Source organism: Calypte anna, chromosome 4B (genome assembly GCF_003957555.1).
Source record: "Calypte anna isolate BGI_N300 chromosome 4B, bCalAnn1_v1.p, whole genome shotgun sequence".
Lineage (NCBI taxonomy): Eukaryota > Metazoa > Chordata > Aves > Apodiformes > Trochilidae > Calypte > Calypte anna.
In genome coordinates, this window is record NC_044249.1 from 5,784,670 (window position 1) to 5,797,684 (window position 13,015).

A 13,015-nucleotide genomic window follows, 5' to 3' on the forward strand; every position below is an offset into this window, starting at 1 on the left:
TCCCTTCATCCACCCATCCCTTCATCCATCCCTCGATCCATCCATCCCTTGATCCCTCCATCCCTTCATCCATTCCTCCATCCATCCCTTGATCCATCAATCCCTTGATCCATCCATCCCTCCATCCATCCCTTCATTCCTTCATCCATCCCTCCATCCACCCATCCCTCCCTTCATCCATCCATCCCTCCATCCGTCCATCCATCCATCCATCCCCACACCCACTCGGGACACGGCGCCCTCCCTGTCCCGGGCCCCCGCGGGCTCTCTCGGAACCTTCCTGCCGCGCCATGCTGTGCCGGGCGGGCAGAGCACCGCGCTGCACTGGACCGCTTCCGGCTTCCGCTGGACGCTGAGGGGAGAGCGGTGCCGGTGCCAGTCCAGGACCCGGTCCCGGTCCCGCTCTCGGTCCCCGTCTCCCGCGTTTGAGCTACCAAGCGATCCCTGGCTTGCCCAGAGGTCAGTGCCGGGAAATACGGCGATCGGGGTTGGTTGCGACAGGGTCTGGGGGCCTCGGGTAAAAGGGAGCAGATGAGGTACAGTGCGGGAAGCGGAGCACCGGCACTGCGCTTGGGGCTTTGCTTGTTGGTATTCCTTTTTCCTAAAGGCCAACCTGCTCTTGGCGTTTCACTGAACGGCCTGAAACCAGGTCGGGAGAGCGGCCCGGTTCGGCAGGCGGTACCGGCGGGTCCGGGATGCGGGAGTCAGGCCCAGGCTCCCCCCTGCACCCTCAGGGCCTGAGGGGAGCAGAGCCCCAGAGCGCCCTCGGGCATCGGAACCGCAGCAAAGCAGCACAGCCGGTTCCGTGAGGGACATAGAATCATAGAATCCTTGGGGTTGGAAGGGACCTCGAAAGATCATCTAGTCCAACCCCCCCCTGCCAGAGCAGGGCCACCTAGAGCACTTCACATCGGGACTGGAGCCGTGGGTCAGAACCACAGAACTCTGAAACGCTGCTGGAAGTGGTGACAGGAAGCTGAACAGGAGCCAGCAGTGTGCCCAGGTGGCCAAGAAGGCCAATGGCATCCTGGCCTGGATCAGGAACAGCGTGGCCAGCAGGTCCAGGGAAGGGATTCTGCCCCTGTGCTCAGCCCTGGTGAGGCCACAGCTTGAGTCCTGTGTCCAGTTCTGGGCCCCTCAGCTCAGGAAGGAGATTGAGGTGCTGGAGCAGGTCCAGAGAAGAGCAAGGAGGCTGTGAAGGGATCCAGCACAAGTCCTGTGAGAAAGGGCTGAGGGAGCTGGGGGTGTTGAGGCTGGAGAAGAGGAGGCTCAGGGGAGACCTCATCACTCTCTACAACTCCCTGAAAGGAGGTTGGAGCCAGGGGGGGGGTTGGGCTCTTTTCCCAGGCAACTCTCAGCAAGACAAGAGGGCAGGGTCTCAAGTTGTGCCAGGGGAGGTTTAGGTTGGAGATTAGAAAGAATTTCTTTCTGGAGAGGGTGATCAGGCATTGGAATGGGCTGCCCAGGGAAGTAGTGGATTCTCTGTGTCTGGAGATATTTCAAAAGAGCCTGGATGTGGCACTCAGTGCCATGGGCTGGGAACTGCAGCGGGAGTGGATCAAGGGTTGGACTCGATGATCTCTGAGGTCCCTTCCAACCCAGCCAATTCTATGATTCTATTTCCATACATCATTTTGTGTGCATTCCTCTCATTCCTGGTTATTTCTTCCCCCAGGGAGTGGGAGATGCCCAAGAAGAAGACTGGTGCTCGGAAGAAGGCTGAGAACCGGCGGGAGCGTGAGAAGCAGATCAGGGCTTCAAGAGCCAACATAGATTTAGCCAAACACCCTTGTAATGCTTCCATGGTAAAATAACCAGAGTATTTTATACTGCAATACCTATTTTTAAGTTATTTACACCCACTGATAATACATGGGCTGTATTTAATGCCACTAGAATGCCATCCTTCCTTTATATTTAAGGTTACCTTTGCATCAAGGTATAATAGAGAAAAAGCTGGGTTCCTCAGCAGAACTTCATTCAGAGTCCCTGTGAGGTCTGTAAATTTTACATACTTAACCTGGAATAAAAATAACTCCTGTTATTTTATTTATTCTCTCTAGGAGTGTGATAAGTGCCAAAGGTCAGTATTTTTCCCTTTCTGAACCCTACAGTTTAATATTAGTTGGCTTCAAACATTTTAGAAGCCTTTTTTTTTTTAATGCTCACTTTCTTTTTTCTCCCCTCCATGTCCCCAGACGACAGAAGAATAGAGCATTCTGCTACTTCTGTAACTCTGTTCAAAAATTACCCATTTGTGCACAATGTGGTAAGTAGAAAAAAAACTGAAGGAAAACGTGTTGCTGTCAGGCCCTTTTGTGGAGTCAGTTCACAGCAGTTAGAGCACCTTTGTCTTAAAGTACCTTTGTGATTTTTTTCTACTAGATTCTTTTAAATCTGCTGTGAATATCCTCCTTGAGAAGAGATCTTGCTTGATCATTGCACTAACACACATTGCATTAATGCACATTGCACTAATGTGTGTGCCTCTGATCCCCAAAGGTTTTGAAGTCTGGGTCATGGACTTGTCTTTTGTATTTGCCCTCTGGCAGAGCATCTGACTCTCTTTTTGGGCTGAGAACATCTGACTGACCCATTCTGCTAGACTGGCTGTGTGTAGTATTGTTTTCATAACAGCAAAGTTAATAATACTCTGACTGGCATCAAGACACCAATAAATCCTGGGTTTTAGGGATGCTGTCATTTCTGAGCAGTTCAATATTAACTCAAGCTACAGTAGATTATTCACCTTGTGTGGTTTTGTAGTGTAATTTGCTGCTCCTGTGACTTATGTGTGCTGGGGGCTGATGTTTTGAAATTAGAAGAGAAGGATTCCTAGGGGCAGAACTTGGCTAAAATGAGCCTTTAAAAAAAAAAACAACCAAAAACCAACAGCTGCTTGCTTGCAGGTATTATCAATAACAATAACATGAAATAATAATTTCATACTTTGAGGTGAAATCTGTTCTTTTACTCTTTCAATACCTCCTTGCAGATTTTAAATTTGTCATTAATCAATCTGAATGTGTTGTAGTTTGCCCCTCAGAGCTGCTGCCACCTGCAGCTTCCAGTACCTTTGCAGGGACCTGCAGATACAAAGGATTTCAGGAATCCAGGCTGTTGGTTTGTCACCCTTCATAAATCTTCCTTCTGTCATGAGGCAGTGAAGTCCTGAATCCATGCAGCCTCTCCTGCAGTGCCTGATACAGCTGAGTCCTGGCTGCTGAATTTATCTTAATCTGCAGTAATGTTTCTGGAGGAAAAGCATCCCTAGAAACAACTCAATTATATTGAGTACCAGCATTTCCAGAGACAAATGCTGTTTGATGGTTAATCAAGCTCTGGGGACACTTATAAATCAACAGCCTCTTTCTTAGAGAAGTCCCTGAGGGTTGGTAGCTGCAGTGCAGTGCTCCAGACCCAGAAATACCTTCACCACCTCACACTGCTCACCCCTGGTCCTTACTCTGTGTGCCAGTTGGAATCTGAGGTGTTATTTAATACAAAACTCTGCTGCTGATGCGTACTGGGATTTAATTACATTCTCAGAGTAGAATTTTTCCCAGCTCTTCAATAAGCTTGGAGGGAGCACCCTTCTGCTGATTTCTCAAAGAAGGCAAAAAGAGACACCAAAGGGGCCTGGCAGGGCAGCTTAAATCAGTTATAAACCCCCATGGCAATAGCCTGGGCTGGCTACAAGTTTTTTTTTTTTTCTTTTTCTTGTAAAAATGCATACAGACTGTGGATCTTACTGGTACTTATTTCTGTCAGAGGCAAGGAGCAAGGAAATGTTGCAGCCTTAACTGCTTGTGTCAGAATGACTTCTAAGTACAGGCTGTGGCTTTTCCTCCCACCCATTCCCTGCATTTGAAAGGATTTTTTTTTTTTTTTCTGCTGTGGTTGAAATAAAAAACACCACCAAAAAATAAGTATCCAAGTACTTGTAAGTAACTAAATCATCAGATGTTTTGTTTTGGGTTTTTTCCCCCCAGAGGATCTCAGCCCTGCTCGTAGAACATGCTGCTTTTATGGTGGGACAGAATTAGCAGCAGCTTTAAATCCAACTTTTTAAGATGTCATTGCTTGGCTTGCTCCTTTATTTTGTTCTTGGGTTTGTTCTAACATTTGAAACTCTTGCCAGTGCCTCAAAGCATATAGCAAGACAACACATTACCTCCCTGTCTCTGATTGTGGCTGGAAACAGACTAATTAATTTGATCTGAGAGAGGTGTGAGGGTGAGCTGCAGTTTGGAGGCATTTGTTTGCATTATTTTTACCTTCATTTATAATTAAGTACAGGCATTTGTCTGATGTACTGCTCTGATAGGAACATTCCTTCTGAACTGGTTTTAATGCCATTTTCTTGTGGTTGCTTCCCTTTTTTTAAACAGGCAAAACCAAATGCATGATGAAGTCTTCTGACTGTGTTATAAAACATGCTGGTGTGTACAGTACAGGACTGGCAATGGTGGTATGTATACAAAATTACAGCTTTTTGTCTGCTATGAGGTTATTTCATGCAAACCTTTTCTGGAAAAGAAGAATTAAAACAACTGAATCATTGCATGTACCATACCTTTTTTTTTTTCCTAACCAAACTGATTTTTCCCTTACACTGGAAGCTCAGATTTAGCATTTTTAGATTCAATGTCTGCAAACTCTGACACATATCCTGGATCCTAATGGATCTGTGGTGCTAGCAGCCCCTAAACAAATGCATTAAAAGCACTGGAGCTTGCAGGTCAGCTCCTCATAGCCAATAATTCCCAGTGCCCATTAAAATCTAGGATCATCTTTGGGCTCTTAGCAGAGGCAGTCACAGAACATTTTTGTTCTTGGAAGGACAGTTACTTTGTTCTGGAAAAGTAAGACACATCATAACCTCTCAGCTAAATGCTGCAAGGAATAAAGCTCTGTCCTGTTTCTCCAGTTGGTAGTCAGCTTTTCCCAGTTACACAGCCTGCCTTTCCAGTCTGCAGTTCCTAAATTCATTCCATGGATTCAGTGATGCTTTATTTTTAACAATTAATTTGGATTTAGCATTGTTTTCTTAGTTTTGGATGCGTGTAATACACTTGGTAGTTTGTTACACATGGGCTGAGAAGGCTGCAGTTAAAGGATGGTTGATGTTTAGACCTGGCAGTTCTTAATCAAAACAGAAATTAAGGAGTCTAGTTTTTAATGAGTTATTGGATCTCTGCTGTCTGCAGAGCTTGTGTCCCAATACAGCATGGCTTAAAATCAGAGCAAATTATTTCAGCTGTTGTAGCCCAGTGGCATTTTTCAGGACTTCTTTGAAATGGCATTTTTGCCAGAATATTGTTATTTATGTTATTGCTATCTCACTTTTCAGCTGGGAGGCAATTTTCATGCATCAAATACAGAAAGAGAGAACAAGATGCTATCTTGTTTTATAAAATGAGTTATTTCTCATTATATTTAATCCTGCAGAAATTAATATCAAACAAAGAAGTGGAACTCTGGAGGAGCTCTATGGGAATACAGGTTACACACTTGCTCAATTAGAATGAACCCACTGAGAGAACAGATATATGGGTGCATTTAAGGCTACAGAATATGAGACTCCCTCTCTCATATTACATCAGTCCCAAGACTTTAATTGTAATTTCTGTGATTTCAGGGTGCAATCTGTGATTTCTGTGAAGCCTGGGTGTGCCACGGAAGGAAGTGTCTCAGCACCCACGCCTGTATCTGCCCTCTTGCAGATGCAGAGTGCATTGAGTGTGAAAGAACTGTCTGGGACCATGGTAGGTTGCTCTCAATAAATAGGATCTAAATGACACTTTTCTCCTCAGGTTGCTTAAGTTATTGAACTTATATTTTTAACATAGCTTTGTAAATCTTCAGTCCTTGCAGTTTGTCTCCAAAGCAAGGCATAGACCTTGGGGAGTGTAAATGCTCAAGAACAGGCAGTGCTCAGCTCAGGGATGTTTGTTTAATCTAACCTATTAACTCTCCTATCAGCAGAGTCCTTAAACACTAGATTGTCAGCAATTTTCTGCCTTTTCCACTCCATCCATCTGCATTGGTACAGGTATTTGGGTTCCCAGTTGCTTACCAGTTGCATACTGGTCTCCCTTTGTGCAGTCCTTTGAAGTGTTGATTTCAAGTGTGCATCAGAGATTTCAGGGTGGGAGGGAAGAAGACAATATTAGGGAGACTGTGATCTCAGAAAAATACTTAATGCCATATTCAAACTAAAAAGAAAGTAAGGACTAGAATTAATACTTGCTTTATATTTATGCTGCCTTGTATTGTAGGGAACATGGTATTTTTCAGTGTAATAGTAGATTGCAGTATCTAATTTAGGACTTTGTAGAAAAATGTGACAGAAGGGACAACAGCTCCTTAGTCACATCTATTTCCTAAAGTGTTTGCAGAGCAGAACTTGATACTTATGCCTATTGCTGATTATTTTGCCTTGCTAAATCTTTTAGGAGGCAGAATATTTGCCTGCTCTTTTTGCCACAATTTCCTCTGTGAAGATGATCAGTTTGAACATCAAGCCAGCTGCCAAGTTTTGGAAGCAGAAACATTTAAATGTAAGTAAGTTATTCACAGTCCCTTTCACCACAGCTAAGCAGACTCTCCAGTTGCTTCCTCTGTGCTCCATACTTCTTTCCATCACATTTTCCAAACTTTCCACGACTGGAGAAGAGGGCCCCTGGTGCAGGTCTGTGTCTGTATCAACCTGGACTTTTGTTTCTAGGGGTTGGAACCTGAAAGCACTGAGAAAGGTACTGAAAAAGGTACTGAGAACCTCTGCCTCTTCAACATGGCTGGTCACTAGTTCACCTCTCCTGTTTCACAGGGCACCAATATTATTCCTCTCTTTCTGCTCGTTGTTGACATATCTGAAGAACTCTCTCAAACTTTGTGGCATCTCTGGCCAAATTTGCCTCAAGCTGAGCTTTTGCTTTCTGACCTTTCTGCTTCTCTGCACACCCTGGGAATGGCCTTGTAGTTCTCAACTGGTAATGTTCCACTTTTCAGCCTCTGGTGCATTTCCCTACGTGGTGGCCTTCCCTGACTTAGCAGGGAAGTGCACTACTTATCTGTGTCTGAGAGATGCTTTAAGGAAAGTTGAAAAAACCCAAAACAAAGAAAATTTTGAAATCACTTATCTTTTCTAGAAGTCTTTTTCTGCCAACCATTAACTACTATTTGCTTATCTTGTGAGACAAGCATTTGACCCTTCCACAACTTGTATGCCTGTGTTTTGACTACACCATTTTCAGTCATTATTATGGAAATTCAGCCTGCTCTTTGTCATATATAAGATATATATGACTCTTTTCTTCAGAGCCACCTCGTTTCTTGTTCTAATTGATTTCTCCCAAGCCAGAATATTTGTTGATTTCAATGTTACTATAGTCTATGTCTTCAGTATAATCTCTCCTCTCCTTTTCATCTCCCATCTACTTTACCAGCCAGCTGTTTTCTAAGCCTTGATTAGTTTTTCTTGATGTATTCTGCCACAATATCTTCCTGCATAACAATATTGAAGCAGAAACAACTGTTCCACAAGAATGGTTTTTTCGGTGGTTGTGGAAACCTTTGAATTCACAGCTGTGATATCACACCCTGAATAGTGAAGTTGCCTTTGAGGATTTTCACTGTGTTCAGTGTTTTGTGGCCCAGTGCAGTCTTGGTAGAAGGGCAGCTTTTCTAATCAGTGTGTGGCAACAAGATTATAAAACCTGAACTTTTACAGAATACTGAAATGCAGTTGTGCACTTTTAGTCTAAATCCCACTTGAGCTGTCAAGAAGGTTCTGTTACTTTCCCTCAGTATCTGAGAGGACTTTGTTAAAGTGCAGATATTCCAGAGATGTTTGAATATCCATGCATTAGCATTCCCAGTTCAATTGTTGAACACATGAATGAGCTCTAAATCTCATGGCTGGCCTGCACATGTGGAGAACTCATGATATTTATTAGTTCAGAACCAAACATTTGTTGTCACAGAGGTTAGGCAAGGAGGGATGGATTGATTACTTGCTCAGAGATGGATAAAATACCTAATTTTGCTTCTTGAGGAGTAACTTCACACAGCTTTTATGTTATTACCAGTTCATGTGTGGTTGCCTTTGCTATACTCCCTCTAGTGGACTTGAGAATCAATTTCAAGCTTCAAGGCAACAGATTTTGAGCACCAATTCTGTTCTTTACAGCTGACGTGCAAGCTTCAGTTCTTTGAGACAGATTTTCATACCAAGTTGTGTGCAATAAAGTGCATTTCCAGAGATTATGACAGAAAATACAGAACTAAACAACTGTTCTAGGTCTGAAAGTTTGTGTGCTTTCAGTGTCCTCACACCTCATTTAAATGATAGAGGCACTAAAGGCTGCCCATGGCAGTGTTTAAAGTGACTAAAATGCCTGCACTGCTTTTGATGTGGTAAGAAAAGAAAAGAATGATCACTTAATACCAAATTGGTTCTGAAACTTGGTTTTAAAAGTCTGGAAAAATCAAGAAATAGTTAAACTTTTCCCCCCCTCTTCAACTCTTACTTTTTGTTTCAAACTACATTATTGCAATGAGACTTAGACTTGAAAAACTAGTAAAATGGTACTGTATCATAAAATGACTGATTGGTATTGCCAAGCTGCAGTTGTGTCAGGGAATTTAGAATAAATGGTTCAGTTACATTCTACATACTTTTACAAGGTTTTATAAACATGAGTGACCTGCAGTTTCCATGTACTGAATTTTACTTATTGATTTTCCCCAACAGGTGTTTCCTGTAACAGGCTTGGGCAGCATTCATGCCTGCGTTGTAAGGTAAAGAGTCTCCTTGTTCTTGAACAGAATCCAAAGCTTTGGAGTAACTTTTGATCCAATTAAAGTTTGAGGTTGGCAGTCAAGTGCTAATCTGACCAGAAAACACTGCAGCCCAGATCTAGTAGAAATTCTCTCTGCAGCTAATCCAGTTCTACACATGGATAGGCTCATTTGTTGATGCACAGCTTTTGCTTTTACACATTCAGAAATAATTTTTTATATAAAAATTTCACCTGCTTTATCATCACCCTTGTCCATATTTCTTCAGGTGCTAGTTCTTTGCCTGATCTTACACTTCTTGCCCTTTGTGTTTCCCTGCAGTCTCCCATGGCATCAATTTCATATTCCAGATGATTTCTTTCCCCTTGTATCGTCACTCCCACCCTGGTGCTAAACATGGGAAGGCTCTTGCCTTTGGGCAACTGCAAGTTATGTCCTGGCATAAATCTCTGATTGTGTTTTATTAAAACTTGTCAACAGAAGGCAAAGTTTGCCAGGCTCCTTGTGGGCAGCACTATAATCCAGTCCTTTAGTACTTTCTCTACTTGTTTATCAGCCCTTTTATCCAACCTCTTCCCCAGGAAGCCACGAAACTCCAACACAGAAGTGATTGTTTTGTGCACAGACTCCAGTTCCAGTGCAGATAGAGCTCATGAAATTTTAATCCCAACCAGAAAATCCTGCTGCTGTTAGACACTATTTCCTTGCTTCTTCCTGAAAAGTATGCTTCTATCATTAAACTTTTTGCCTTTTTCTTCCCCCTTCACCCCACAGGCTTGCTTTTGTGATGATCACGTGCGAAGTAAGGTTTTCAAGCAGGAAAAAGGAAAAGAGCCTCCCTGCCCCAAATGTGGCCATGAAACTCAGCAGACAAAGGATCTTAGCATGTCAAGTAAGCCCCTTAGCTAACAAATTATAAAAACTCCACTGGTCTGATAACTCTCAGTAGTGTTGCAAAGCTTTGCTGCGTTTGTTTTGGAGAGAACTTTGTGGTTACTTAGTTCTAGAGTTCTAGAATCAGATCAGTCTCTCATTCTTAACCAGTAATTGATCCCAACACAAAACTTCTGTTGAGATTTTAGTTATGGAAAAATTACAAAAAACATTACCTCTTAAACCTTTATTTCATCTGCAAGAAGCTGGCTAATGAATTTCTAATTGGGATTTGGTGGCATGCATACAATCTACCCAAACCACTCCTGAATAAATCACAGTGTGTATTGCATCTGCAAAGCACATCCAGGTTTTCTTGGCTAGAGAAGCAAAACTTTATCCTAAACCCCAAATCATAGGTTTAAAACCCAAATCACAGATAAAAAGGGGGCATTTATTTTCTACGCGGACTTGGCTGCAGGGTGACAGCCTGTGTGTAGCAGGAAAGTTTTCAGAGTGAGGATTAAATATGAAAATGTCAGATCTAGAAAAAATGCTGACATTGTGTGCCCTGTGCAGAGGAGAGAGAAATGTCAGATGCTCTGCTCAAATTGCTGCTGAGGGGAGAAAACCTGATGATTTTTCTCTGCCTGCAGCGCGCTCTTTGAAGTTTGGCCGACAAGCTGGGGGTGAAGATGCAGATGGAGCTTCTGGTTATGATGCCTACTGGAAGAACCTGTCCTCCCCCAAGGCTGGAGATCTGAATCTGAATGAATTTGATGACTGTGAAGCAGAAGATGATGAGGAGGATGAGAATGATGAGGGAGGGAAGGACTCGGACACGGAGACCACAGATGTGTTCAGCAATCTGAATTTAGGGAGGACCTATGCTAGTGGGTATGCACATTATGAGGAGCCAGAAGATGAAGCTTAGGATGCTGGCAAGAAAAAAGCACATGGAAGGAGCACTTCACTTGAGTTATGTACAGGTCAGGAGGGCAGCTCTGTCAGGTACTTACATAAAGAGAGAACAGTGAGACTTCTGCAGTGATTCCAAGTGAAGTTTTTTGTTTTTTATATATAAACCAATATTGGGCTTGTGACTGGAGGAGAAAATGGGAATATTTTTATTCTTCTAAGCAACAGAAGTAGTTTTGTCCTCGAGTTACCTACTATAATTGTTCAGTGCCATTTTCTCCTATCAATACAGGAACATTGGAGAACAGTACAAGTTTTTCCAATTGTGCATCAGAAATTATTTTTTACAATGATTTTGTTAACTGATTTAGTAAAAATAATGTAGTGGTGGGTTGGTGACAGCTTTTTTTTTTTCTGTCTGCACAATAAAGGTCAACTGCATTTTCTAATGAATTGCTATAAATATTGATCCCCCTTGAACAGCTGGAAAGCAGGTGGTATGCATAGTGTAAATTGACACTAAAAGAACTTCCTTGTTTATGTAGGTAAAGCAAATCAATGTAGTCCTCTGTGTACCTGAACATTACTTGCCCAGCATTTTTATCACTGGTTATTGATCAGTGGGGCTATAGGCAGTCATTCCAAGTGCACCCCAGATAATAAAAAAATCATTGCAATAAAAATGTTGGTGTATCCTCTCTGCCACTAAAATCTAAGATAATTTCTCATTAGATCAAGAAGAGACTGGTTTCTTCCTTGCCTGGTCTTCAACTCTTTTCCTTGTACATGATACAAAAAAAAAGAGACCTGACAGAAAACAACCACACACCCAGAAGTGTTTCCAGGGTTCTGATTTGGAAGTCAACGTGTTAATTACCAGTTTGCTCATTAAGTGTTAGTGTTTCCTTTCCTTCTGTAGGGGACTGTTGAGAGGGTATCAGCTTCAACAGCAGACAGGTCAAGATACAAGGGCAGTCACCTCAAGTGTTACTCCAGCTTTTTAAATGCCATGCTTAAATTCAAGAGAGCTGTTTCTTGTAATATGTCAAATATCTGAACTGATTATAGAATACTTTTGTGGTGTTTTCTCTACTGTTTCTTTACAGCTAAAGGTCACATGTTGGCAGAACATAGCCTATGGAGAGTAATTTTTAGAGATGTTGGGATTGCCAAATGAGCATTTCCTAACAAAACAGGATTGAGGGAACCTGGCCTTGATACTTCCCTCCTGAATGCCTCTCATACCCAATGCATAAAAGAAATGAGCCAGAATGCATCCAAGACAGAACTGACAAAGAGTTCAACTTGGTTATGGTAGCTGAGGGAATAAACTGTACTGGAGAGAGGGACATGACCTGATCAGTGCTTGCCATCAGAGCTGGAGACAAAATCACTTAATGCACTGTCTGAAAGCCAGATCCCCTTCAAAACCTGAAACTCTAGGGCCATCCAGTTTCATGTGCTGGCAAAGACCTTTCCACCTTAAATTATGTACATTACAGATGTCTTGACCCACTTTTTGCAAAACCAAGCTCAAAGTGAGAGAGCTGGGATGGCTGCCAGTTCAGCAGCAATTATTTATTTGTGAAATTAGCCCCTGGTAGAGTTTCTGCTCAACTTGATCTGAAACCTGGCACAGCTGAGTTCATCTGTGGCTGGTCAGTTCCAACCACTCTGCCAGTTTTTTACTTTGGCTAATGTTTGAAATTCAAAGCAATTATACAACTTTACAGTCTTATTGAGGACTGAGAATAGTATGTGAGTTTCTGCATATCCATGAAGTTGTAGCTGCTTCTGTGTAATTTATTCACATTATTACTTAACTGCACAAAATTCCCCTTTAAGGTTTTGGCTCTTGAATTACATTTTTCCCCACATGAAATCTGCTACTCTCACTGGCTGTGCCAAAGGCTGATGATGTAACAGAATTAATTATCATAAGCAAAGTAAAGAATTAATCATTTTCTCACTGAAATGTCCTGGTGCTGATCCTTGCAAGATCAATCCCGCAGAGCCCATGTGTGTTCCTGTGATAGGGGAGGCCACAACACTGCTTTACAGAAGATGCTCAGGATACCTGCTGTGATTTAGCAAGGTCACCACCCAGTGGACAAGCACTTGGGGTTTTTTTTGTGCTTTTGTCAGAAAATGCCTCTGCTAGGAGGGTGGAAATAGGGCCCAGGCATTAGAGCTGTGGTGGTGGCTTTGAGGGCTCAAACCAAGCAAGCTGAAGCTGCTTTAAAGTAACCTGGTGGATTCAAGCTAGAGGAGGCTACTCATGGAGTTGGTCAATTTGTGACAGAACAGGCAGAGTGTGATGCTATGATTTGCACTTTCTCATCCTTCCCTGCTTATTTAGTAAAGTTAAAAGTGATTGGTCTGTTGGAGATAGGCCCTCAGAGCTTGCTTGCACAGAAAG

The 13,015-nt window shown here is 42.7% G+C and overlaps 1 protein-coding gene across 1 annotated transcript; it reads left to right on the plus strand.

The window, feature by feature from the left end:
* Window positions 1-322: 322 nt before the first annotated feature.
* ZNF330 (zinc finger protein 330) lies at window positions 323-12,393 on the plus strand. Its single transcript, XM_008500782.2, has 10 exons — window positions 323-459; window positions 1,676-1,805; window positions 2,064-2,083; window positions 2,199-2,269; window positions 4,392-4,471; window positions 5,642-5,768; window positions 6,459-6,563; window positions 8,759-8,805; window positions 9,580-9,697; window positions 10,335-12,393. The coding sequence occupies exons 2-10, from the start codon at window positions 1,686-1,688 to the stop codon at window positions 10,610-10,612; spliced, it is 966 nt and encodes a 321-aa protein (XP_008499004.1). The 5' UTR covers window positions 323-459; window positions 1,676-1,685; the 3' UTR covers window positions 10,613-12,393.
* Window positions 12,394-13,015: the final 622 nt, after the last annotated feature.

Excerpts from the sequence above, each read along its gene's own strand:
- ZNF330 (XM_008500782.2), top strand. The coding sequence starts at position 1,686 with ATGCCCAAGAAGAAGACTGGTGCTCGGAAGAAGGCTGAGAACCGGCGG. Across the intron at positions 2,270-4,391 it reads ACCCATTTGTGCACAATGTG|GCAAAACCAAATGCATGATG; the intron begins GTAAGTAGAAAA and ends TTTTTTAAACAG. Across the intron at positions 8,806-9,579 it reads ATTCATGCCTGCGTTGTAAG|GCTTGCTTTTGTGATGATCA; the intron begins GTAAAGAGTCTC and ends TTCACCCCACAG.